Source organism: Gigantopelta aegis, chromosome 2 (assembly GCF_016097555.1).
Source record: "Gigantopelta aegis isolate Gae_Host chromosome 2, Gae_host_genome, whole genome shotgun sequence".
NCBI lineage: Eukaryota > Metazoa > Mollusca > Gastropoda > Neomphalida > Peltospiridae > Gigantopelta > Gigantopelta aegis.
Window position 1 is genome coordinate 44,278,214 of NC_054700.1, and position 26,723 is coordinate 44,304,936.

Below are 26,723 nucleotides of genomic sequence, written 5' to 3' on the forward strand. Positions count from 1 at the left end.
GGACTAAGTGCATATTGGAATGTCCGATCGTGCGACGTATTACGTAACAAGTTGCCCATCTGGGCTACGGGCAATAAACTGCACACGGCCCTCTAACACAATAAAAATCGCCACAGGCGAAACAAATTTTAAGAGCATGTTCCGTGACACAGTCTAATGATAGATGGACGTCACAGGGCCGTACCCTGATAAAACAAATCCTAGGGGTACTACTTTTTATAAACAAATGAAACACTATACAAATTAAACCCTGTATGCTATTTTTTGGAGTACAAAAAAAGAGGTGAGATTCTCAGGGGGGCAATTCCCTCCCTTCCCCCCCCCCCCCCCCCCCCGGAGGGTACGGCCCTGCGTCATGCGACCATTCACTTAAAATATCAGGCCACTGCTCCAGCTTGTGAAAATTGACAGTAAAAGTTTGGTTTAATGTACAAACTTTTAACACGTTTAGATAAAGGTACAGTAGAGTGAAACGAGAGTCTGTGACGTTTAACTGTGAAACGCCCTTTAAAAATAACTTGGGCTAGTCTCTATAATCGTTACTTCTCAGAGGTACATGCGGGGGTTTTTTTTAAAAGCGGCTCTAATGTAAATAGTGAATAATACACGGTTGTGTTTAAAAACTGGCATCCGTCACTTCAAAAGATCTATTACATGCGGGTTAGTCTAAAACTCGGACACAACTTAAGTAATACAGTTACATAAACAAAATTCGATATTAGACCGAGTTAACCAGTTAAATTATTGGACCGTAGGTACGATATTGTAACCGGAACATGCCTAGCTTAATTTAACTGTAACTCCGGGTTTTCACACACCACTGTAATAAAACCATAGGTGCCGTTTGTTTGGGTTTTTTAATGAAGGAACTTTAAATATATATATATACACAAGATGCTAGGCTCAGACTGTCAACTGTCACAACGAAGTTGGCCAACTCGACAGTTGCGTTGTAAATTCCCGATTTACGACGGGTGCGATCAGATTAACAACTAGTGGGTTATACGACGAGAATCGAGTTGTAAGAGCGCTCAGACTAGCAACTGGACAGTCGTAGAAGTCGTGAGAGCAGGAAGTTGGCCAAATTTGTCGCGGCAGTTGGTAGTCTGACACTAGCAAGCATTACGTGAAATACATAGAATCAAGACACAATGACATAGTCATTTTACGTAAAAACGAACATCAGTTTGCAAACACCATTCCAAGTCATCGCATCCATCTTACAATTGTCACTGTATTGTTACTGCATTGCTGAGAACACATTGTTAGCATGGCTATTCAGGAGCGGCTGTATGTGTTTTTTCTAGGGAGGGGGCGCAGCGTCACAAACAGTACTCCAAAGTAGAATCCAATTGTAAATAGGCCATCGTAAATTAATAATTGCTACGTTTTCATCCACATTTGTTTTCTTCAAAATGGAGACAGGTGTGAAATTTATACTTATATTTTTTGGACATTGCAAAAACCGCACATAAAGCAAAATAGCCTTTGGGGGGGTCAGTAAAAAAAAGCGGGTGTGATTCCAGGTCCGGTGGACAATCCAACCCCCCCCCCCCCCCCTCATTCCAAGTGAATTTTCTTTCCAATGTCTTTTCCAGAATAGCATGACTAGACCACCCCCCCCTTAAAGTTTGGTCCGCCACAGTACAGACACACTTCCCCGTCCCCCCTCCTCCCTCCGCTGCACAATGTTCTGCATACACGCGTGGGGCTCTTTAATCTCGGTGGCTGTAGAGGGTGGGGGGATCGGGACGACCATCTAGAATTTATTTAATATTTGCCTTAATCTTTCTACGCAGCCGACCAGGATTTGACATCCTTCTTGCTAACCGACGCCATATAACCGTAAATAAAATGTGTTGAGTGCGTCGTTAAATAAACCAGTTCCTTCCTTCCTTCCTTCTTGCTAAAATAGAAACATCCATTGTATTCATTCGTTGATCGCAGACTTTTCCGGGCTCTCTGAATTAGGGGATGGGATGCGCACCCCCAACACCTTCCTCCTGGATCCGTGCCTGATACTGTGTTTTCGTGTTGATGTTGTGGAATAACACGGGGAGCACTCTGTTATCACTGCTGTGTAAGCGTGGCCGCCTTCTCCTTCCGCTCCTCCCCCAGGAGCCAGTACGTCACTTCTGACCCTTTACCCTGGAAGAAGAAAAAACCCACATTAATACCAATACAACATAATTAATACAATACAATACAATACAATACAATACAATACAATATTTATGGCAACCATTGTATGTTTCACTGGTGTAAAGGGAGGGGGGGGGGTGTGCCCACACTTTTCAGATATTTTGCTTTGTATTTGCTTTATGATAGTGTAAAAGTGTGTAAATATAAAAGTGTCTCTCCCCCCCCCCCCCCCCCACACACACACACACACACTTTTTGGCACCTTCCTACGCCACTGTTTTTACACTGGTTAAGAGAACAGATCTTAAAACAATATCGAAATATTAGTATAATATATTATACTTACAACAGTATACCCTAGAGGCACCAGATCACCATTCCTTTCGGCGTTACTTTGTTTAGCGACTTAACATTGTTAGATTTGATCAGCAAAAAGTCGGTCTTCACTGGTTAAAGGTGCAGACCCTAGTTTTTAACTCGTAAAAATGGACACCAAGTTTAGTTAATCTACAAACCTGTAACACATCTGGATAAAGTTACAACAGAGTAAAAGAAGAGTATGTGACGTTAAAACCGGGAAATATCCTTAAAAAATAAGACTAGAACTCTAATCAATAACCGCTACTTCTCAGATGCACGTGGGTTTTTTTTTTAAAATACGAAAAAGGCATTTTGTGGTATTAGAAACCACAGGATGACCAGAAACACATCGACTGTACGGAAATGGATAATCTGGACAATAAAATATAAGTAAAGTTTGATTTCAGTTATCATAAACGGCTCTAATAAAGTAAAATATGATGTAGTGTTTAAAAACTAGGGTCTGTCCCTTTAAAACACATTCTAATTTCGTATGTCGCTAAAAAGGCGTGTGTATGTGTGGAAACAAATTTGTTTTATTTAACAACACGTGTTCTAAGAATGAACATTAGCAAATACTCCAGTGTTAAAGTATTTTGTTTAACGACACAACTAGAGCACATTGATTAACAGCATGTAATTTGTTATATGCACCATCCCACAAACAGGATAGCACATACCACGGCCGTTGATATACCAGTCGTGGTGCACTGGGTGGAACGAGGAATAGCACAATAGGTTCACCGACGGGGATTGATCCCAAACCGACCGTGCATCAAGCGAGCTCTTTATCACTGGGTTACGTCCCGCTCTCACAAAAAAAAAACCCATTAAAGAGACTATCGTGAGTTTATTCATATTTAGAAATCGTCTAGACCTAGGACTAGACAGAATTTGATACATATTATATCACAATCCTGGACACACCCTTCAAGCCTGACTGTCCAGGATGCATGTTAACATAGGAACATTTTAAAACCTTAACGTGAATAATCAAAAGGCAATACAACAATACGTTTCTCCGGTACCTTCAAGAAAATCTCTCCACGATTTTCCGTTTTGAAATGACCGCACTGATCCAAGATACTTTTCGTGGAACTACTGATGTGGATCATGCTTGCTGAAAATATAAAACATAGCTAACATTGAATATTGAATATACTCCTAGAGACAAAAAAATATATATTGACATGGTAATGTCTGGTTAAAAGTGGAATATGACAGTGGTGTTGTGTAATAATGTCAGTCGTGTGTTGGTACGACTGGAATACTTCAGGCTTTCATAATGAGCCATACTTTGTTTGGCTAACCGAGAATTGTTCTATCTAGTCTTTTCTAACTAAATTCGCCAGTATGACAGTGATACTAGCGTAGCGTAAACTCTATTAACGTGCCTCTATCCAATTAAGGTTCAGGCACGTCTCTCCCACACCCAGTCTCTGGCATGGCCAGTGGTCGAGTGTTGGACAGATAATTTACTTTTTAATGGGGCAATTTTTGAATTATTTATAAAAGGCATAGGGGGATTTTGATGCGTCGTTGAAATAACCTATGGTATTTAAATAAAAATTAATTTTAATTACTTTTGTGTGACGCTTGTTTTTGACTGGGCATTTCCAAACAGGTAAATGAAAAATGAAAAATTACACAATTTATATGCCCTTAAAAAGATTAAGATTGAAAAAGATTATATACCCTGGACTGATCCAAAACTATGCCTTTGGGTCAAGATCAAGGTGAAGAACCCGCCCCAAAAGAAGAACACGACACCAAACCGACCCCAAAAAGGAGACGAGACGCCCCGAACCTACCCCGCCCCAACCACGGGTGGACTGAATAAAAACACCCGAGGACATTTATTTAATTAAACACATCCACCCCCATACACAATTTATTATTAAAGTATATTAAAAATAAAAATAAAATAAACCCCTAGGTTAAAAGACCGAGCTTCAAATTATATTTAAAAACATGCAACACACAATAATTAATAATAAAACACATTTACAACAATATTTGCTTTTAAAAAAAATGATATAAACACATTAAAAACAGGTTATAAGATAAGAGGTAGTAAAACGGGGAGCAGGAAAGTGTCACTGCCAGATGACACTAACCACCACCGAGCCACACAAACATACATCATACACCCACCACCAACAAACTACACATTAAAATAACTATATACAACAACGGCAAACACTAAAAACTACCCCCCCCCCCAAAAAAAAAAAAACCACACACACAAAAAAACAAAAAAAACAAAACAAAAACACACAACCCCCCCCCCCCCCCCCCCCCCCCCCGAAAAAAAAAGAAAGAAAAGGTTCCTGCATGTCATAAATAGTAGTAGTAGAAGTGATACTAGTACTCTATTTACACTAGTAATATTGTGTTCGTGTTTCGGTGTAATGGTATACTGGTAAATGCATATATGTATACATGTATTATATTTCCGTTTGTGTTCTTAAATTCGTAGGCTGCAATAATCCACGAATTATACGGAAGAATACCACCACGAATAAAAGGTGATTTCCCGGTATATTACTCAGGCACGGCGGAGCAGTGGGGGCTGGGGACGGGATTGTACACCACACCACACCCCTTTGGGTAGAGTTACATTTTACTTGCAGATTGTGGGAAATTACATTTCAAGACATCTAATTTTCAAAATTTTACGGGGGAGCATACCCATTGACCCCTTACAAACTTTGCTTTGTGCCCTCGATCTCAGTCACCTCCGCCCCCACCCCACTACAATGTCTCCTTGCTTCCGCCGTGCCTGTTACCATATCACACTACTTATTACCCTCGCCAGTGGACTCGAGCCTGGAAGCTGTGTTGACGGTGTCTCCGAACAGACAGTACCGTGGCATCTTCACGCCTACCACCCCGGCGGCGCACGGACCTGTGTAATACACAACATTTATTATATAACATTTAGTGAAATATCTTAAAATATCAGTGAAATAAAAGTGTTATCAGTCACTCAGTGACGATAACACATTTTAGAGTGAACATTTCACTATTTCACTCTAAAATGTGTTATCGTCACCGTAGAAAGTGTTATCTTCACTGTAAGAAAGCCGGAACTACTTTTCTGCTGGCATTTTAAAAATAAAGGTAAATTGCCAAAAGTTCTATAATAAATAGAAAATTTAATGCAAGCGCGACTCGTGAGATATGATTGCAAACTTCACTCGATGAAATATAAATCATATTTGACAAAAAACATGAAATATCATCTATGTATTTCATTCAGTCAGTCATTGCAATTTATGTACGTGCGTACATCCAATGAACGCTGTCCTGGACACGTACACCTGAGTTTATGTGATGTGTCTGCCCAGAACAGAGGTACCGGCCTAGGTGATGTCGTGGTTAAGCCATTAAGGACATAAGGCTGGTAGGTACAGGGTTTCGCAACCCGGTACAGGTTCCCACACACAGCGAAGTTTAACGACTCAATGGGTAGGTTTTAGACCACTACAGCCTCTTCTCTTCCCACTAACCACTAATAACTAACCCACTGTCCTGGACAGACAGTCCAGATAGCTGAGGTGTGTGTTCCCAGGAAAGCGTGCTTGAACGTTAATTTGGTACAAGTACAAAAATAAGTTGAAACAAGCATTCTGAGAGTACTGCTAAAGCAATACATGTTAGGGGACCCAACCATTTTTTGTGTCTCCTAAATTCAAGGGCCATACCTCTGTGAAAAATAGGTAAATCACCATGAAAGTTAAACTTGATTAGTAACAGTACGTGATAAAGCTATATACAAAATTTCACCATCCGAAAAACTATATGTGGGACAGACAGACAGACAGAAGGACGGAGTTGAAACCTATAGTCCCCTCCGGTTGGATCGGTAGGGGACTAATATATGAAAGAACAGAGGTTCGTGATTAGTGACAGACCTCGTGTAGGGTGTATACCACCAAACCAAATCCCATAGACGATAATAGTAACATATGTGGCTAAAACTCCTACCTGCAGGGTATGAATCGACATATACACCGCGGGGTTAGGGTCCCCTTAAAGTGAATCACAAAAAAAATGGGGGTTAAGCTGCTCATTTCGGAAATAACGGATAGCGTCTATGACCATACTTTTCACAAAATTTTAGTACTTTTTAACATGTGCCCCATATATGTTTCAAGCACAAGGCTACTTGACACAGTGGTACCAGATGAAATAAAATTGCATACATTTTTGGCCCAGATTAAACTCTTTTTTTATGTATATATAACCAACAAATTCACATTTATCACCAATCACAGGACTTGTGGTATTAACTGCTCTATTAAAAGTATGGAATAATTAGGCATTGAGATAGCGACCAGTCTATGTAGCGTAATAGTTGAGTCATCAGATCTAATGTAGATACTGATTTCGTATCCTGGTACTGGCACTGAGCGAGATTCGGCGACAACTACACTCTCACCAGCCATTAAAAATAACAATTAACTCACTGTCCTGGACATACAGCCCAGATAGCGTAGATGTGTGTAAAAAAAACAAAAAAACAAAACAGCATACTTTAATGTTACAGTGCACCTCAAACTTCGACCCAGCCGGAAGTTATTTGGTTTAGTACTACCTGTAGTGATCATAAACTGTGCTCTTACAACTCATTCTGGGTGGGAGCTGGTACCGGGGTGCGTTCCCAGTACCTACCAGCCTAAAATTCAGTGGCTTAGCCACACTTGGTTGGCTTGTATACAGTTTCGACAAAGTCGTGACAGCTTGGTGATCTCCGACGCCATAAAACCGTAAATAAAATGTGTTGAGTGCGTCGTTAAATAAAACATTTCCTTCCTTCCTTGCCTGGTGATCTGAATGTAGGAGGACTGTCACTCGTACACCTTACGTTTGTCTGTACGACTGCCACTCAATTAGAAAGCGACATAATATCATTTCATATTATGTAATAGTTAGAGGACGAGTGACAATACTTTATCGGCGTATAAAGGTAGTGTCGCACGAGACAAAGGCGAGGCGTTAGCCGAGCGTTTTCTCGTGCGACACTACCTTTATACGCCGATAAAGTATTGTTACTCGTCCTCTAACTGTCTTAGAGCAGAGCTAAAATCGTTATGACTGCACGTACAGCAATACCGCTTATAAAGTGAATGTCTGAAGTACTTTATCGGGATATAAATGTACTTCACGTGACCAAATATGAAGCTCCCATTGGACTAGAAATTCAGCTGTGCTCTAATGTCTTATATTACTTTGTTAATACATTTGTGTTTTCGCCAAGCAATGGAAACAAAATTGTGTGAACATGAAAACTCACGACGAAATCATACATACAATAAGCTATGACAAAAAATAAACTCATTCATTCATCCAGTCAGTCAGTCATTTATCGTGTGGTTTGTACTTGTATACAATGCAGGTTCAAGGCCATTGTTTTCGATACACACCTCTGTGAGATAATGGCTAGTAAGAAAGACGTCAGTATAGTGGTCTTACAGGTCCCCACTGAACAGTTAAATGTCGTTTTGTGTAGCCGGTACCGGGATACGAACTCTGTACCTAGGGTGACCCATACCAGCCTTCAGTCATGGCTTAACTACCACGTCACCGAAATCGATATTTAAATCTCCAGTCGCGACGATATATTATTTATTTTCGCTACAAAAGTTTACATTCTACAAATCGTTACTGCAAGACATTTGGTGTGAACGCACCTTAAGTTCCACGGTGATCGATAAATTCAGAGGCTTACTTCCTGCACCCAGATAATTCTATTTTCCGTAAGACTCGGCTAATCTGACATAAAACTGAAGTAATTGGTATTTCTTGTGTAGGATCATTACAGTGAGACACGTGTGAGATGTGATAGTGTGCAATCCGATAGCCCTGTATTTACCGTTCTTACTACCACTTTTTGATCTTGTTTTAATTAACATACAAAGTCGGGATAAAGCTACTTCCTTGCAATTATAGCATATTTTGAAAAATAAAAGCTCAATGAAAACGGGTTTATTGTTGACGTCGTATTCATCCGAGTGACGTTGACACGCAGATATTATGATTAGGAAAAGGTAAACAGTAAATATGATCATTAGGAAGTAAAACATCTTGCAGTGTCATGATCACGATTCTAATACTCCTAAAATAACTTGATCATTTATTTATTTTATTTTATTTTACCAATGTTCAGCTGTCTTAAGAAGATAAATTTATTAAGCATTCTGTCAATACTGCTAAAGCAATACAATATCATGCCCCCTACTGTGCCCAACAGATTTCCGTATCTTCTAAGTTCAAGGGCCATAACTGTGTCAAAAATGGGCAAATCCTCACGAAAGTCAAACTTGCTCTGTAACTCTACTGGATAAAGTTATACACAAAGTTTCAGCTCAATATCTTAAGACATTGCAAATAAAAAGTCCGGAAAACTCTATGTTCGACAGACGGATAGGCCGACCGACGGACGGACTGGACCGGTAGGGGGGGGGGGGGGGGGGGGGGGGGGGGGGACTAATAATCGATAAACACTATTATATACTTTCGTTTCCTTCGTTTGAACTTCGCTATCCCTCTATGTTTTCTTTCACAGTTGTTGATATTCTAATATTGTAAAAAACAAAATAATAAAATTAGCCTGTGCCCTATTATTTTATATTTATGCAAAAATAAAATTAAAGACTTGAATCATTGTTTTAATTAGTTTTAAAATTATCTGCGATAAAAAGGAGTGCTCCGAACGAGACAAAATGGAGACCTTTATATATATACAGACGATAATGATGGTTTCACTGCCAATACAATTTCGTGTTATATGCATTATAATTTTCTTTTTCCGGAGGAGCATGGCAGGAAACCACAGTCTAGACACGTAGGGTTGCAAACAAATCATATGCATTTTGAGGTAGAATGATGGAAATACATGGTGAAAAGGTTTCAGGCAAGCTCATTTTGCCCGAACATCTCTATCGTTTTTGCCCAAATTTGAGAATTTTCCCTAACAAGAGGGAGGGGGCATGTGCACCCTATCCTACTCCCCCTCTCGTACGCTTATAAAAAAGTGGGATTCCTCCCTCAATATCTGTGTGGTCCTTAACCATATGTCCGATATCATATAACCGTAAATAAAATGTGTTGTGTGCGTCGTTAAATAAAACAATAAAACATTTCCTTCCTTCCTTCCTTCCCACCTGAGTTTACTCCTATTCTGACTTGCAGTTTCTCCTCGGGCCTGTGTTTGATGACGAACGCCTTGACGTCAGTGAGGAGGGCCAGGGCCATTCGGCAGATCTCCATGGCGTGACGCAGGCCGTTCCGTATAGGCAGGCCCGACACAACCATGTACGCGTCACCGATCGTCTCCACCTACAGCCGAATAACAGAGAAAATGTAATAAGACCGCGGTCTGACTTGTCCAATTTGTCTTTCTTATCCGCAGGGAACGGACAGGTCTGTTCTCACCTATCGATTTCAATGCCATTGAATTTCACGTCAACATGTAACCCGAGTACTCTGCCGTTCCAGAGCTGTATGGACACTTGGACGGTCATGGTCGCTCTCTCAGCCACATATATCTATAGCGAAAAGAGGAAATTGCTGCCAGGCCAAATTTCCACTCTAATACCCGGTTGTTGGCAGCAATTCCATGTTATTGCTAAAGAGATATCTCTGGCTGAGAGAGAGAGAGAGAGAGAGAGAGAGAGAGAGAGAGAGAGAGAGAGAGAGAGAGAGAGAGAGAGAGAGAGAGACAGAGACAGAGACAGAGAGAGACAGAGAGACAGAAAGAGACAGAGACAGAGAGAGGAGATAGATAGATCATAACAGTTCAAATGTCCGTCCAGCTCTTGAATGGCTGAGTATTCGATCTAGGTAACAGGTTGAGACGTAGCCTCATAGTAAAGCACTCGTCAGATGTGCGGTCGGTTTAGGATCAATCCCCATCGGTGGGTCCACTGGACTATTTCTCGTTCCAGTCAGTGCACCGCGACTGGTATAACATCGGCTATGGTATGTGCTATCCTGTCTGTGGGATGGAGCATATACAAGATATCATGCTATTATTGGAAACATGTAAACGGGTTTTCTCGCTAATAGTGGGGGGGCACTGGATGAGACGGAAAAAACTCAATGGTCTGGTGCCCCACCACTGGTATATCAAAGGCCGTGGTATGTACTGTTCTGTCAGTCAATGGATAATAAGTTCATATGAATTCGACTGCAATGTTTGCAAGATCCGTTTCTTTAAATGCGTCAAATGTGCATAAAATGTATTTTTACTTTCTTTCTTTATTTTTATGGTTATTCAATATACATAGTCTATGCTATATTGCTATGATAACGGAAAATGTCTTCAAACTAGCCTGATTAATACATAACAGACTAGGGCCATAAGTGTGTGTGTGTGGGGGGGGGGGGGGGGCAAAGGACAGTCCCCCACCACAGATAAAATATTAAAAATCGTCCTTCAGGTTTAGAAATTAAATGTTTATCTTCTAGGAGAAGACGTTATATATAATAGACCCTAATGATTTTTTTACTGTTGTTTTAGGCTGGGCACGTCCGTGGCTCACCAGCGCAACCTACCTTATAAACGTCGTAGTTGTCGATGACCTTGTCGAATAACGAGTATAGATCATTGAGGAAAGTAACAATCTGAAATGAAAGACAGTATTATTTACAAATTACTAGGGATAAAAGAGAAAGAAATACAAAACAACACACTAAACCTCATTTTAAAGAAAAGGTAAAACATTTAACGCATTTCCTTAATTTTTTTTTTTTTTTTTTTTTTTTTTTAAAGTTAAGAAAACTTAGAAAACAGTGATTCCAGGATTTAGCATCCCACCCAGAGTTGAGCAGTGGGAGATTTAAGACCGCATCTTTGACTTCTCTCTCGCCAATTATAATTAAGGAGTTGTGTGCCCAAGACAGCATGCTTGAATCTTAATTGGATACAAGAACGAAAAACTAAACAAAGCAACTTGTGGACTAGTAACTTACATTCATGGAAGAACTAGATTAGCTTAGTAACTGGTTTAACGTGTCCATATACCACTAGGGTTTCCAACACGCCTATCCCGAGTCCGGCCTCCGATAGGATCGGGGGTCTGACTCGGGACAGGGATAACCTAACAAATAGGGTCAATTTTGAAATTTTGAATATTAACGCCAAAAGTATAAGAAAGGGGAAAATTGGGGTTAATAAGTTTTGGCTGCGCCCTTAAAGAAAAATATTAAAGGGACACACCCTAGTTACGGCTAGTTGGTAATCATTACGGCGTTGTTTTTCGCTATTAAACCCATTTTTTCACAAATAAAATTGCACTTTACTTACCGTTTATTATTTAGAATATACATTTCCATTCACCTGAAGTGTTTTTTGGTAATCCTGGTAATCCTGGTGTTTGTAATACCACAAAATAATTTTTTCGTATTTCTTAAAAACGGCCGCACGTTTGAAAAAAAACCGTTGAGCAGACAAGGTCTAATCTATTTTTAGAGGGGATATTTCCATTTCAATGTCACAGACGTTGGTATACCACGTGACCGTTATCATTTTGGTTCGGTTTGTTTTCTCGTGCACGGTTCGCGCAATCAATATCCGATTTGTTGTTGTTCATTTGTGAGATTTTTCTTCACAGTTCGTGAACATTTTCAGTAACAATAAAGTTCAGACAAGTAAGTGTCTCAATACAAAACGTTACAAACCCTTAAAACCAATAATTTTGCTAGGCTTACGATATCTGGAGAGGGGATACAACCAGGACAGAACAGTTGGAACATGTCCAGGAGAGGTGAAAGAAACGCACCCCAAGTCTGTGAAATTTGTCGTGACGTAGGCATTGTTGTGCTTCGAGCGACATCTACCGGTGACATCAAAATACTAACTTTCAAAATTATTTCAAGCAATTGGGACATGGGGATTCCTATGGTATTTATCGATATAAAACTGCTTTTTCACTCCATTTGATAAAAACGTGATCTAAGTGTGTTACAGGATTGTAGATTAACCAAATTATAATTTATTTTCGCTGGATGGAACTAGGGTGTGCGGCTTTAACATTCCTAACCTATATAAATTATTAATATAATATAATTTCGGCGCAAATTTAGATGGGCTGGTCTAAAATTAATAATAATTATTAAACAATATTCATTAAGTCCATGGGAGGTTAAGAGGAAAGGGGCTGCCAATCATATTTTAAACATTGGTGTGACCAGGTGAGGGTCGGGCGGGAGGGGAGGCCGGCCCTACACAAAACCTAAGGCCGAACCGCCTACGAAGAACTAGAGGTATATGATTACTAAACAAAGTAAGGATGTTTACTAAACAAAGTGAGGATGTCTACTAAACAAAGTAAGGATGTCCACGAAACAAATTAAGGATGTCTACGAAACAAAATAAGGCTATAAAACTACATATTACAGGTTTCTGGTCAACGCGCTCGTCAATTTTGACTTTGCGCGTCAACATTTAAAAAAAAAAAAATTCCCCACGGTAGCTACAACATAGCCATCCATAATAATGGAAATAATGCTATTCCTCCTCAAATAATAATATTGTTTTTACGCGCCATGACATTGTGGGTCCAAATGAAGTCTTTTGGAGGTAGGTTTAAGTTATAAATGTTGCCTTGGCTATATGGAAAATGTCCAGAAAAGCATTTAGAGGACCAAGGCAAATAAGGGGCACCATGGCCAATGAGAAGGAACCAAGGCAGATGACGTTGACAAAAAAAAACCCACAAAATACGCAAACCTTTTCTGTACAATTCATGCTTTTCCACACAAAAAAGCCACATCGCCGCATCAATTCTAGAACTTTTCTGTTTTAGTAACTAAACAAAGTAACTAGTAATTTTCATCCATGGAAGAACTATGCGTGTATCTACTACACAAAGTAACTTCTGTGCTAGTAACTAAGCAAAGTAACTTCTGTACTAGTAACTAAGCAAAGTAACTTCTGTACTAGTAACTAAGCAAAGTAACTTCTGTGCTAGTAACTAAGCAAAGTAACTTCTGTACTAGTAACTAAGCAAAGTAACTTTTGTGCTAGTAACTAAGCAAAGTAACTTCTCTGTACTAGTAACTAAGCAAAGTAACTTCTGTACTAGTAACTAAGCAAAGTATCTTCTGTACAAGTAACTAAGCAAAGTAACTTCTGTACTAGTAACTAAGCAAAGTAACTTCTGTACTAGTAACTAAGCAAAGTAACTTCTGTTTTAGTGACTAAACACAGTGACTTGTGCACTAATGATTTACATCCATTGACGAACTAGGTATATATGTATGTATGTATGTATGTATATGTATATGTATATGTATATGTATACACACACACACGCACACGTATATCAGTCCGCAAACACATAATAAACGAAGAATAATAATATATTGTTGGTTTGTTGCTAATTCTAAATAAGCAAATATTTGTTTCTTCTGAAATGAAAAAAGGGGGGGGGGGGGGGGCATTTCTTATGCTGCCCTCCTCCCTCAAGCTGAAAAGTGGGAGGACGCGTCCCCATCGTCGCCCACCGATCGACGCCCATCGATCGACGCTCATGCTGTGTACTAGTCACTAAACTACGCAAGTGAACTATTAACTCACATCCATGGGGGAGCTGGACGCACATATGGAGGTGAAGCCGATGATGTCGCTAAAGTAGATGGTGACCGCCTGGAACGCCTCCGGGATGACGGGCCGACCTTGTCTCAGCTGGTTCGCTACAGATCTGAAACGTAGACGAACGTGCCATCTTGATTCCGTAACCATTTCCAAATAGCTTTCAAATACTAGTATATATTCTGAAATATTTATTTGTCGCTAGAAAGAGATGGCATTTAAAATGAGTTCGGGGGTGGGGGTTACATTTTTTAAAATTATAGATCATATCCATAAGCGTTAGAATACCACCAATAACTGCAAAAAAAAAAGTGTTAAGAAAAAGTGTTAATATTAAATATTATATTTTGTCTATCCCTACTATAGTTCTTCCCAGCCTACTTGAACATTGGTGGGGTTTTTTGTAAATATTTTCAGTTTGTTTTGAAGTAAGACGAACAGTAAAAGTGTTTTGGATATCACAAAACAACCCACTATTTATGTGTACAATTTTGAAACCAATCGGCTCAGAAATAAATAACTTGTAGTAAAAACCACAGTATGAAAACGGCGTTCCCTGTGGGAAGAACTTTAGGTGGCCAGCATGTCACTTAATTTGGAGTTCAACGTCAGATTTGCCCTGAAACGTTTTCACATGCACACTATAAAGGGACGGGACGTAGCCCAGTGGTAAAGCGCTCGCTCAATGCGCGGTCGGTCTGGGATCGATCCCCGTCGGGATTATTGGGCTATTTCTCGTTTCAGCCAGTGCACCACGACTGACATATTAAAGGCCATGGTATGTACTACCCTGTCTGTGGGATGTTGCATATAAAAGATCCATTGCTGCTAATCAAAAAGAGTAGACCGTAAAGTCGCGACAGCGGGTTTTCTCTCTCAATATCTGTGTAGTTCTTAACCATATGTCTGACGCCATATAACCGTAAATAAAATGTGTTGAGTGCGTCGTTAAATAAAACATTTCCTTCTTCTTATTATTTCCACTATATGTATTTTGTTTAAGGGTGTGGAATATAGTTTATGTGTTGTGTAATACTTATGTACGAGTTTCTATATACGAGGGCAGTATCTGGTAGAGGAGGGTTTCTGATCTAAATACACAGTGTATATATACGCGGGAAGTATCTGGTAGAGGAGGGTTTCTGATCTAAATACACAGTGTATATATACGCGGGAAGTATCTGGTAGCGGAGGGTTTCTGATCTAAATACACAGTGTATATATATGCGGGAAGTATCTGGTAGAGGAGGGTTTCTGATCTAAATATACAGTGTATACATACGCGGGAAGTATCTGGTAGAGGAGGGTTTCTGATCTCTTCTTCTCGACCACTAGCTGCTGTGTGCGCTCGTCAATATAAGTGATATGTACTACTTATTAAATACACAGTGTATACATACGGGGGCAGTATCTGGTAGAGGAGGGTTTCTGATCTCTTTTTCTCGACTACCATCTGCTGTGTGCGCTCGTCAATATAAGTGTTATGTACTACTTATTAAATACACAGTGTATACATACGCGGGCAGTATCTGGTAGAGGAGGGTTTCAGATCTCTTCTTCTCGACCACCAGCTGCTGTGTGCGCTCGTCGACTATCTCCTCCAGGTTGGTGGCGTACTTCTCCAGACGGCTGATTAGAGCCTCCACGATGTTGTCGTGCTTCTTCCTAAAACAGTGACGTCATTGGGTCAGTTTATATAGTGAGACAGTGACGTCATGAGGTGAGCTATAGCGAAACAATGACGTCATAAAGACAGTTTTCATCGGGTCAGTAATAGTGAAACAATGACGTCATCGGTTCATAGTTACATTAAAATAGTAATGTTATCTTTTCTTAGATACATCGAAATATTGGCGTCATCTGACACAGTTACTGAAGCTTTGTTATACTGTAAGAGTGATGTCATCAGGTCACAATTATTGAGCAAGTCGTGTTAAGAGGTATTATTGAAACAGTTTGGGGTTTGGGGTTGTTTGGTTCTTTTTAATTAGTATCATATTTCAAGGTTTTGGTTTCTGAAGCAAAAGGTGCTGGTTTTTACGGTTTGCGTAAAGCTGAATCTCAACACCAGGAACCAATCAAATCGTTCGCGATCGTTATCGTTGTTTGATGTCGCTAAACGCAGACAAGGTAGCGATCGATCCAATGTATGTATCGCCAACAGAAATGCGGAAGTAAATAACTATGGAGAATGTAATACTTATATCGCATCAGTTAAAGCGGGAAGTGTCCAAGTTAGCTAAAATCGGTAATAATGGCTGGCATTTCCGTCATTAAGCTAACACACACTTTACGACAGTAAAACCAACATTAAGTTCCGCAAATCGTCAAATGCAACATACTTATCCCCTGATGTCATACCGAGTTATGGATTTACTTCACAGAAACAGGAAAGTTTATGTTTGCTAATGTCACTTAAGTAGGCCTTCTAGTTTTGACGAGATATGATAAACAGTATGTTAATGTTGGTGCAGGGGTGAAAAAGTACGGAAAATAGTGATTGTTTAAAGCAACCAAAGTATACTTCTCAGAACAAGTTAAGAGTCAGTCTGTTTGCCAAAACCTCATTTCTTTACCCACAGATGTTCTTTGCGGAATTTCATTCTTTGGAAGGTGCTGATTGAGGATCTGGAGGTGCAAACTTGACACCCTTGATCATTTTGAAATATTCAACATGGCGTCCAAGACGGCTGCCAAAACACACAAGTGTAAAATATCTAGAGTATTGTATCACCTATGTCAAAACTGCTGATGTCAAGGAACTCATTTTGAACTACCCTTAGTTAATTAAGGCATTATAAATCACAAGTGACTGATGTTTATAGTTGTATCGTTCCCATGTTCTAGCTCCAATGGTGGATATACATATACACTGTATCACTGTTTTTTGTTGACCAAGACAGTTCATCAGGAAACTGCGTAAGTCGTCCAAAGTCAACATTTCTAGCATACCAATTACTATTATACTAATATGTTTGGGCAATATCTGGAAATGATTGCCATTACCAGGGCCGTAGCTAGAACTTTTTGTGAGGAGGGGCGGATAAATTCTTGGAATGGAAGCAAGTCCAGGAATATTTTTAATCTAATGGCTCTCAAATATAATTTTGCAGCCATTTCAGGGAGGTTGCATACTTAAAACGTCAATCTCAATAACCAGTAAATAGTCATGTGGTTTCTTTGAAGCACAACTTTCTGTATTTCCAGCCATGATATTCACTAAAACTGACCCCTGTAACTGTTTGTTTGTTTCTTTCTTTTCTCCACCGTGGTAAAGGTGGGTGGATGGGTAATATTTACAAAAACGGAACCCTGTAACTGTTTGATTGATTTCTCCACCGTGATGAAGATGGGTGAGTGGGTATTTACTAAAACTGACCCTTGTAACTGTTTGATTGTTTTCTCCACCGTGTTAAAGCTGGGCCTCTCCTCCGGGTTGTCTGCCCAGCAGCACTCCATCAGGTGGTACAGACCACTCGGACATTCAGGCGACTTCTGAACCTTCGGCCGGAATGGAGGGCTTTCTCTCCGGACAACATGAGACACAATATCTATAACAACCAAAATAATGTGAGAATTGTTTTTTTGTGGTTTTTTTGTGGGTTTTTTTGCGGGAGATGTATTTTTTGTTTGGGGATTTATTTGGGTAGTGGGGGTTTATTTGTTGTTGTTTTTTTGTTTTTTGTTTTTTAGGGTTTTGAAAGGTTTTTTGTTGTTTGCTTAATTGGTTAATTGTTGTTTGGGTGGTTTGGAGGATGGTGGTGATGTGTTTGTTTGGGGGTGGTTTGTTTTGTTTTGGGTTTTGGGTTTCTTAACTGATATTGCTAAACCACGGTGTGTGGTAAAGGGTCATACCTAGCAGGTAGGGTTGAGGGGATACAAGGGATGTGATTGCACCCCAGAAAAACATGAAAATATATCGTTACAACTGGTTAAATTTCCATTGACCTGTAGAGGGTTTTGTAACGTCTTGTGCAGGTTTAGCTTTGTCTAGCCAGTGCTCCTACAAAGTTGCAAAAATGTGTGGTCCTGGAAAGTACCAGTCTTCTTATATTAGAACGAATATATCACTTCTAAGTTGTCTTTACACAAATCTAAAGCTACACAAGTCAGAGCTCACTGGAAATTGAAACAGTTGTGTGGACATGCACTCATTACTCACTGTCTGACCGGCCTCGGTGGCGTCGTGGCAGGCCATCGGTCTACAGGCTGGTAGGTACTGGGTTCGGATCCCAGTCGAGGCATGGGATTTTTAATCCAAATACCGACTCCAAACCCTGAGTGAGTGCTCCGCAAGGCTCAATGGGTAGGTGTAAACCACTTGCACCGACCAGTGATCCATAACTGGTTCAACAAAGGTCATGGTTTGTGCTATCCTGCCTGTGGGAAGCGCAAATAAAAGATCCCTTGCTGCTAATCGGAAGAGTAGCGCTTGTAGTGGCGACAGCGGGTTTCCTCTCAAAATCTGTGTGGTCCTTAACCATATGTCTGACGCCATATAACCGTAAATAAAATGTGTTGAGTGCGTCGTTAAATAAAACATTTCTTTCTTTTTTTACTCACTGTCTAAACAGTGATGGTCGGGACTAATCCAGGATTTTGTAAAGAGGGTACAAAATTATTTTTTAAAAAGGGGGGGAGGGGGACAATTTGAGTTTATAGAGAGGCAAATTAGTCGAGCTTCTAAAGGGAGCGAGATCTATATGTGGTTCAAGGCAGAAACCAAAAGCTGTTCAAAGACGCTTTTTCAGGGCAATTTAGTGTTGTATATTGTGAAAGATGAAGTAAAAAATTAAAAGTCACTGAAAAGAAAACTTCAAACGGGCGAGGTGGGTCATGATATCCCTGTGACAGCCCCATACACACGCCCCTATAAAATTCACGAGTGCCGATGGCATCCGCCTACCAGATCTGTTATGCCTACCCTTGACGTCCATGGTACTTCTGTAGTTGTCGAACGGCTGTGACCTCAGAATGACCTCCTCTATAATGATGCCCATGCTGTACACATCTCCTTTCTGGGAACCTTTCACCCGCACGTTTTCTTTGATGTGTTCAGGCGCGACCCAAATTAGTTCTGCAGTAAAACAAACACCTCGAATGTCAGACCTCTGTGCAACTATATTTAATGTACCTCTGTGAAACCAAATAACACTGTGATCATCCTTATTAATGAGATGACTGATAATTAAATACTACAAATTAAATGGAAAACTTGCTGTACTGACAAAATTAAATTTAAATTTGTTTCATGACACCACTAGAGTGATTTATTAATCATGCTGCTATTGGCTGTCAAACATTTGGTAATTTGTGACATGTAGTCTTAGAGAAGAAACCCGATACATTTTGCCATTAGTATATGTACTACCCCACAGACATGATGGCACATACCACGGCCTTTGATATACCAGTCATTGTGGATTGGCTGGGATATTGACAAAGTGTCCATATGACAAACGTAGTAATAAAAACACATCATGGGCCGAATTTATGAAGCCTGTTTTTCTTAAACGCAGGTGTTTAAGCATTGTAAATGTGTGTATAAACAGGCTTTGTAAATTTGGCACATTATTTAGTGTGTACCTGAAAACCAAATACTAGCACACACTGTGTAGTATCCTGTGGTACATGCACGACGGAAGCAAGTAGACATTGTGGGTGGGGGGCTGACTGAGATCGAGGACGCAAAACATAGTTTCTAGGGGGTTCGGGATTATGCTCCACCGTAAAATTTGGAAAACTAGATGTCCTGAAAAGCAATTTCTTGCATTCTACAAGTAAATCCCCTGCGCGTACTGTAATCTCACCGTGGTGCAGGGGTGTAACATTCTCTTTGAGAATGGCCAGTACAGCACAAAATTGCAGTTTTGAGTAAAAGTCAGTATCTATCTGTGATATTTGTGTTTTTGCACAGTTCTTTACACTGTTTTTGTTTAAATCTTGAATTTTTATATTGATGATCATCACTTTATTTGTTTGCTTACCATAGTTTGTCACATTGCTGTTGCATTTACCATAGTTTGACACCCAATAGCCGATGTATTTTTCGTGCTGGGTTGTCGTTAAACATTGATTCATTCATTCATTCATTCATTCTACAAGTAAAATTCATCTCTGACTTAAGATTTACTACCAATAATATTTTGTATTCAGATCTTCTGTGCCTGTGGTAAATAACACCACGTGTTAATGAGCAACTACCCACAGGTGTGGTACGATCACTGCCACAGGTGTGGTACGATCACTGCCACAGCTAGATAACACCACACCACGCGGCTGCCTCCTGGACCTCTGATTAATCAATCAATTAATATACATACAAGAATGAATGAATGGTGAAGACCCCGATAGTGGCATTGTCCATCGCCATGGTGCAGGGATGGCAATATGTTCATGTTCCTGAGTTTTCCAGAAAGAAGCATATATATTATCTTTAACATGTTTTTGTTGTTGTTGTTGTTGTTGTTGTTGTTGTTATTGTTATTGTTGTTGTTGTTGTTGTTGATGATGATGATGGTGGCAATATGTTCATGGGATTTTTTTAGAGATAAGCATATTATTTTTAACATTTTGCTGTTGTTGTTGTTGTTGTTGATGATGATGGCAATGTGTTCATGCTTTTTTCCAGAGAGAAGTATGATGTTATCTTTAACATTTTGTTGTTGTTGTGTTGTATTGTGTTTGTGTGTTTTGTTTTGGTGTTTTGTTTTTTGGCGAGTTGAGAGGTAGAGGGCTGGGGAGTTGGATTTTTTGTTGTTGTTGCTGCTGTTTGGGTTGTTTTGGTGTGGATTATTTTGGGGTTTTGGGGGGTGTGGTTGGTTGGGGTTTTTTTGGGGGGGTCTGATACTTAAATATGTAGCTTCTGATAAATTATATTGAAGGATGGGTTCTGTGTTGCTTTTGGTGCAAATTAATCATATTTCATTTGTTCATTCATTCATCAGTTGAATCCATTCATTCATCGGATGGATTTATAGATTGTTGGTTGGGTTGTTGAATGAATGAATGAATGAATGAATGAACGAACGAATGAATGGACGAATAAATTAATTAATTAATTAAATAACCAATGATTGATTAACGACACCCCAGCACGAAACAAAATCAATGGCTATTAGATCTCAACCAAAGATAAGAATATGAATACATTTATAAAACTGTGTCAAGTTTATTTCTGAAAAAAATAAAACTCTGGTACCGAATGAGGTAAAAACATACACAAAATTAATCTTAAAAACACTACATCCACCATACACCACACCATCCATTTAGGAACTGCCCTGCATGATGTCAACAAAACTCCTTAATTTCATTTAACTAGTTTTTGAGTCGCTGACCACGTAAAAACATCTATTGAGAAAACATTGTCACGCGATCTATAGATACGTTTTGTCATTCAAACGTTCACGGGGACATTTTGCATTCAGACTGTAATATAAGAGCCCTTGATATCCCACTGTATTCTGTGTGCCATTATAGCGATACACTTCTTTAACTATAGATCTGATCGTACGCAATTCACAGGTGTCCACTTTCACAGATAATATTTCTGTTTTCTAGATATCGATGTGTAATTCATAATTTCGTGTTATGATATTGGGTGAAGAGTATATTTATGAGGGGCGGATGCAGGATTTTTCACAGGGAGATGATGTGACGTTTAAAGGGGGAACTTGCAATATTCATCAATACACTAACATTCAAACCGCAAGTAAAGTATCATTCCATTCACCTATGGATATAAAGCGTATGTTTTATTTATTAAACTAGTCTGGGAGTGGCAGTCCTCTATGAGCGGTACATTGAAGGATGTATGTTTCATTAAAGGAATCAACCACTATTTTGCCACATTCCCTTTCGACTCTGCAGGCACGGCGGAGCAGAGGGGGCTGGGAGTTCGCTAGCCCCCCCCCCCCCCCCCCCCCAATTCTGAATGAAAAATATGATTGGTAGTAAATCTTAAGGCTGAGATGAATGTTACTTGTAGAATGCAGGAAATTGCATTTCAGGAAATCTAGTTTTCAAAATGTTACGGAGAGCATACCCCCGAACACGCTAGAAACTTTGCTTTGCGTCCTCGATTTCAGTCAGCACACGCACCACCACCCCCCCCCCCTCCCCACCCCACCCCATCCCACCCCATATCCCTTGTTGACTGTGGTTGTATTTAATTACATAGCACCATACCCAAAAGTTTCTTTCTGGCAGAAACACTGACCACCACCACAACCACAACCACAACCACAACCACAACCACCGAGATACTATCTTGATCGTGTGTAGCGGGGTTGGTTTTTTTGGTCATTCTGATTATGGATGTTTATGTTTTCTGAGTTTGTTTGGGGGAGTTGAGAGCGTAGGAACTTACTCTCAAAGTAGGAGTGTGTTCCGCCTTCCTGTTTGCACTCGCTGTTGTCGTAAAGTGTTGGCAGACCAAATCCGGAGATTTTGAGTACGAATTTCCGGTCTACAAGACAGTTTGACGACCTCAGTCGGCCATGATGTTTGATGTCTGACTGGTGGATGTGTGACATACCCTGCAAGAAAAAATCACGTGTTCAGGTCTTCAAATATACATAGGCACACAGGTTGATAAACTGATGGACAGACACACACGAACAGATAAGCACGTTCACATGATGCAAATTACTGAAACGATATGGAACATGCGATTTCATTTTCCAAATCAATCACAACGTAGTCAAAGTCATCACCCTACACAGTGCAGTCTTATTAACGGAAATTCAGAAAGGTCGTGAAAAGCTGAAACCATGTGTTTTGAGTGAATAAAATTATGTTCTGAAAAATAGTTTTCTGGAAAAACTGACGTGGGCATATTTTGCTCCACTGGTGGGATATGTTATGTTTTGGGAACAGGATTTCTTATACAAATCGGGGAATTGGGTTGTTTTGGGGATTCGTTTTACAGAAATTGCAGACATCAAGATATAATAGAAAGTTTGCAAAACTTCACAATTAAATCGTACGTACGTACCTTACAAACATATTATGTCTTTCTTTTCTATCTGATTTAATTTGATGATAAATATCATAAAATATATCATGCACTGTTAAGACGGGTCTTGATTTTCTTGTCTATCAGATTTAATTTGATGATAAATACCATAAAATATATCATACACTGTTAAGACGGGTCTTGATTTTCTTGTCTATCTGATTTGATTTTATGATTAAACACCACAACATGTATCATACACTGTTAACATGGGTCTTGATTTTCTTGTCTATCTGATTTGATTTGATTTGATTTGATTTGATGATAAACACCACAACATGTATCATACACTGTTAACACGGGTCTTGATTTTCTTGTCTATCTGCTTTGATTTGATGATTAAACACCACAACATATATCATACACTGTTAACATGGGTCTTGATTTTCTTGTCTATCTGATTTGATTTGATGATAAACACCATAAAATATATCATACACTGTTAACGCGGGTTTTGTTTTTCTTTCTGCTCTCAGCGACACATCCGCCGCTGTATCTAGTTTGACTTCTAGTTATATCAATTTGCGACTCACACACTAATAATGATCAAGTCACACGGATTAACACCGCGATGGGCACAGGATGTATTAGTGTTATGTTTGTTTCATTTTAAAGCTAAATCATAAAATATGAAAAAAATTACGAAAACCAACAATGTTTTGTAGAAATATCATTAAAAGCATGGAGCTAAAATCGATTGCGAACGAGACGAGTTCCTTTACTTTTCAGTTATGTTGTATAATGTTTATATAGTTTAAATATATATTTATTGTTACTGCCAGAGCACCATGACGTGTGTGTGTGTGTGTGTGTGTGTGTGTGTGTGTGTGTGTGTGTGTGTGTCTATATATATATATATATATATATATATATATATATATATATATATATATATATATATATATATATATATATCAAAGGTTGTTGTATGTGCTATCCTGTCTGTGGGATGGTGTATATAAAAGATGCGTTGTTACTCATGGAAAAATATAGCGGGTTTCCACTCTCATTATATGTCAGAATTACCAAATAATTGACATCCAGTAGCCGATGATTAATAAATTAAAGTACTCTAGTAGTGTCAAACAAAAAACAAATATATTATTTAAAACACTATACCAAGTTTCAGGCTGTTGCCTTTTTTCTGTCATTCTTGTGGTTGTTGCTGTTGTTATGGTTGTGTTGGTTTATTTACGGTTATATAGCGTCAGACATATGGCTAAGGACCACACAGATTTTAAGAGAGGAAACCCGCTGTCGCCACTTCATGGGCTACTCTTTTCGATTAGCAGCAAGGGATTTTTTATATGAACCATTCCGCAGACAGGGTAGTACATACCATGACCTTTGATATGCCAGTCGTGGTGCACTGGCTGGATGAGAAATAGCCCAATGGGTCCACCGACGTGGATCGATCCCACACCGACCGCGCATCGAGCAAGCGCTGTACCACTGGGCTACGTCCCACCCACCCCATCTTTGAGACGTTTTTTGGCAGTTGTTTGCAAAGAATTATGGGGGAAAACTTAAAGTGTTGAAAGTGTACGCATAAAACAGTGACGTCACTAATTAATGGGTGTGATATACTCAAGATTCCCCCCAAACTACTTTTTTTCTACTAGTAAATGGAATTATTTGGTGGTACTTTTATAGGCATATAGGTGAAGATATAAACTTTATGTTTCAAAGCAACAATTAATATATATTTTTGGCGGGAACTTTGACATAGGACCTTTAAGTTTGAATGAATAAGTTTTTGTGTAATGAACACATCTAGGCCAGGAACATGCATTTTAAAATACTTTTAGCAGATGAACTTGGATATAACGAACAGAATCTGATGTTAGTAATGAAGTTAAGATTTAAATTAACAAACCTAGATGTAATGTCCAGGTGAAAAACATGTGTATGTGTAATGAACAAATTTAGGTGTCATGTGCAAATCTAGATGTAGTCAACAAATGTGTAAATGAAAATGTCTAGGCGCAGTGAATAAAATTATCTACGTGTAAAGATTAAGACGACTATGTAAGAAACAAACATTGTAACAATCAAATCTATATGTCATGAACCAGTCTGTGGCGAATAATCATGTAATGAACACCGGCATCGGTGGAATCATGGTTAAATCATCGGACACACGGCTGGTAGGTACAGGGTTCGCAGCCCGATACCGGCTCCCACCCAGAGCGAGTTTTAACGACTTAGTGAGGAGGTGTAAGACCACTACCATCTTCTCTCTCACAAACCACTAACAACTAACCACTAACACAGTATCCTGGACAGACAGCCATCTTCTCTCTAACAAACCACTAACAACTGACCACTAACACAGTATCCTGGACAGACAGCCATCTTCTCTCTCACAAACCACTAACAACTAACCACTAACACACTATCCTGGACAGACAGCCATCTTCTCTCTCACAAACCACTAACAACTAACCACTAACACAGTATCCTGGACAGACAGCCATCTTCTCTCTCACAAACCACTAACAACTAACCACTAACACACTATCCTGGACAGACAGCCATCTTCTCTCTCACAAACCACTAACACCGTATCCTGGACAGCCAGCCATCGTCTCTCTCACAAACCACTAACAACTAACCACTAACACAGTATCATGGACAGACAGCCATCTTTTCTCTCACAAACCACTAACAACTAACCACTAACACAGTATCCTGGACAGACAGCCCAGCGTGCTTGAACCTTCACTGGATATAAGCACGAAAATAAGTTGAAATGAAAACAATGTAATGAACAAATATAGAAAAAAATCATAAGCGTACGAGAAGGGGGGCAGAGGGCAACGTTGATCGTGTTACTGATGGTGAGTTGAACACTACAGGCATCCAAGCCCAAATTAAAACTACATGCATATGAAATACAGATGTCACTATGCAAGTAATACATTCTACAGTTGTGCGTGTTCCCTACTTCTTTCGATCAGTATAGCTTAGCAAGACCTAAGACACGTGACCTACCCTAGCAATATCTCTGAGCAGAGACATTCTGAACGTCCAGTCTAGTTTAATCTCGTCGTTTTGCAGGACGTCCTGAAATGAAACATTGAACACAGAATGAATGCATGAAAGAAGTCAAGAAAATAGCATTTTTACTACAGCTGAGTATTGCAGTTTTATTTATATATGTTGACTAATGTTATTACAAACTGCCAGATAAAAATACAATATTTTTGTTATTTCCAAATAAAACTTCCTTTATTTTTTTACGTCAGGCCAAAATTATATTATTGACAAACAAAGGAGCAAATGCCTTGAGCGCCCGCGGAGTGTACTAAAAGTGGGGGTGGGGCAATACCAGGGCAATGGCTAGTAGTGGAACTTTGACGGCCTGGGGAGTGTACTAAAAGGGGGGGCAATATCAGGGCAAAGGATAGGAGTGGAACTTTGAGGGCCCGCGGAGTGTACTAAAAGGGTGGTGGGGCAATACCAGGCCAATGGCTAGGAGTGGAACTTTGAGGGCCTGCGGAGTGTACTAAAAGGGTGGTGGGGCAATACCAGGCCAATGGCTAGGAGTGGAACTTTGAGGGCCTGCGGAGTGTACTAAAAGGGTGGTGGGGCAATACC

The 26,723-nt window shown here is 39.6% G+C and overlaps 1 protein-coding gene and 1 long non-coding RNA gene across 2 annotated transcripts; one reads left to right on the forward strand and one right to left on the reverse strand.

Annotated features, from left to right (window-relative positions):
• Nucleotides 1-1,152: 1,152 nt before the first annotated feature.
• On the reverse strand, nt 1,153-19,132 carry LOC121386127 (atrial natriuretic peptide receptor 1-like). The gene is made up of 9 exons (XM_041516929.1): nt 19,029-19,132; nt 17,484-17,655; nt 15,623-15,769; nt 14,090-14,213; nt 11,065-11,133; nt 9,672-9,846; nt 5,312-5,410; nt 3,531-3,622; nt 1,153-2,148 (listed from the first exon to the last, which is right to left on the reverse strand). Exons 1-9 carry the CDS (start codon nt 19,102-19,104, stop codon nt 2,071-2,073), a joined length of 1,032 nt encoding a protein of 343 aa, XP_041372863.1. The 5' UTR covers nt 19,105-19,132; the 3' UTR covers nt 1,153-2,070.
• On the forward strand, nt 15,913-26,414 carry LOC121386136. Its single transcript, XR_005959589.1, has 3 exons — nt 15,913-16,044; nt 17,523-17,674; nt 26,184-26,414. It is a non-coding gene; the product is annotated as an uncharacterized LOC121386136 (long non-coding RNA).
• The last annotated feature ends 309 nt before the right edge of the window (nt 26,415-26,723 follow it).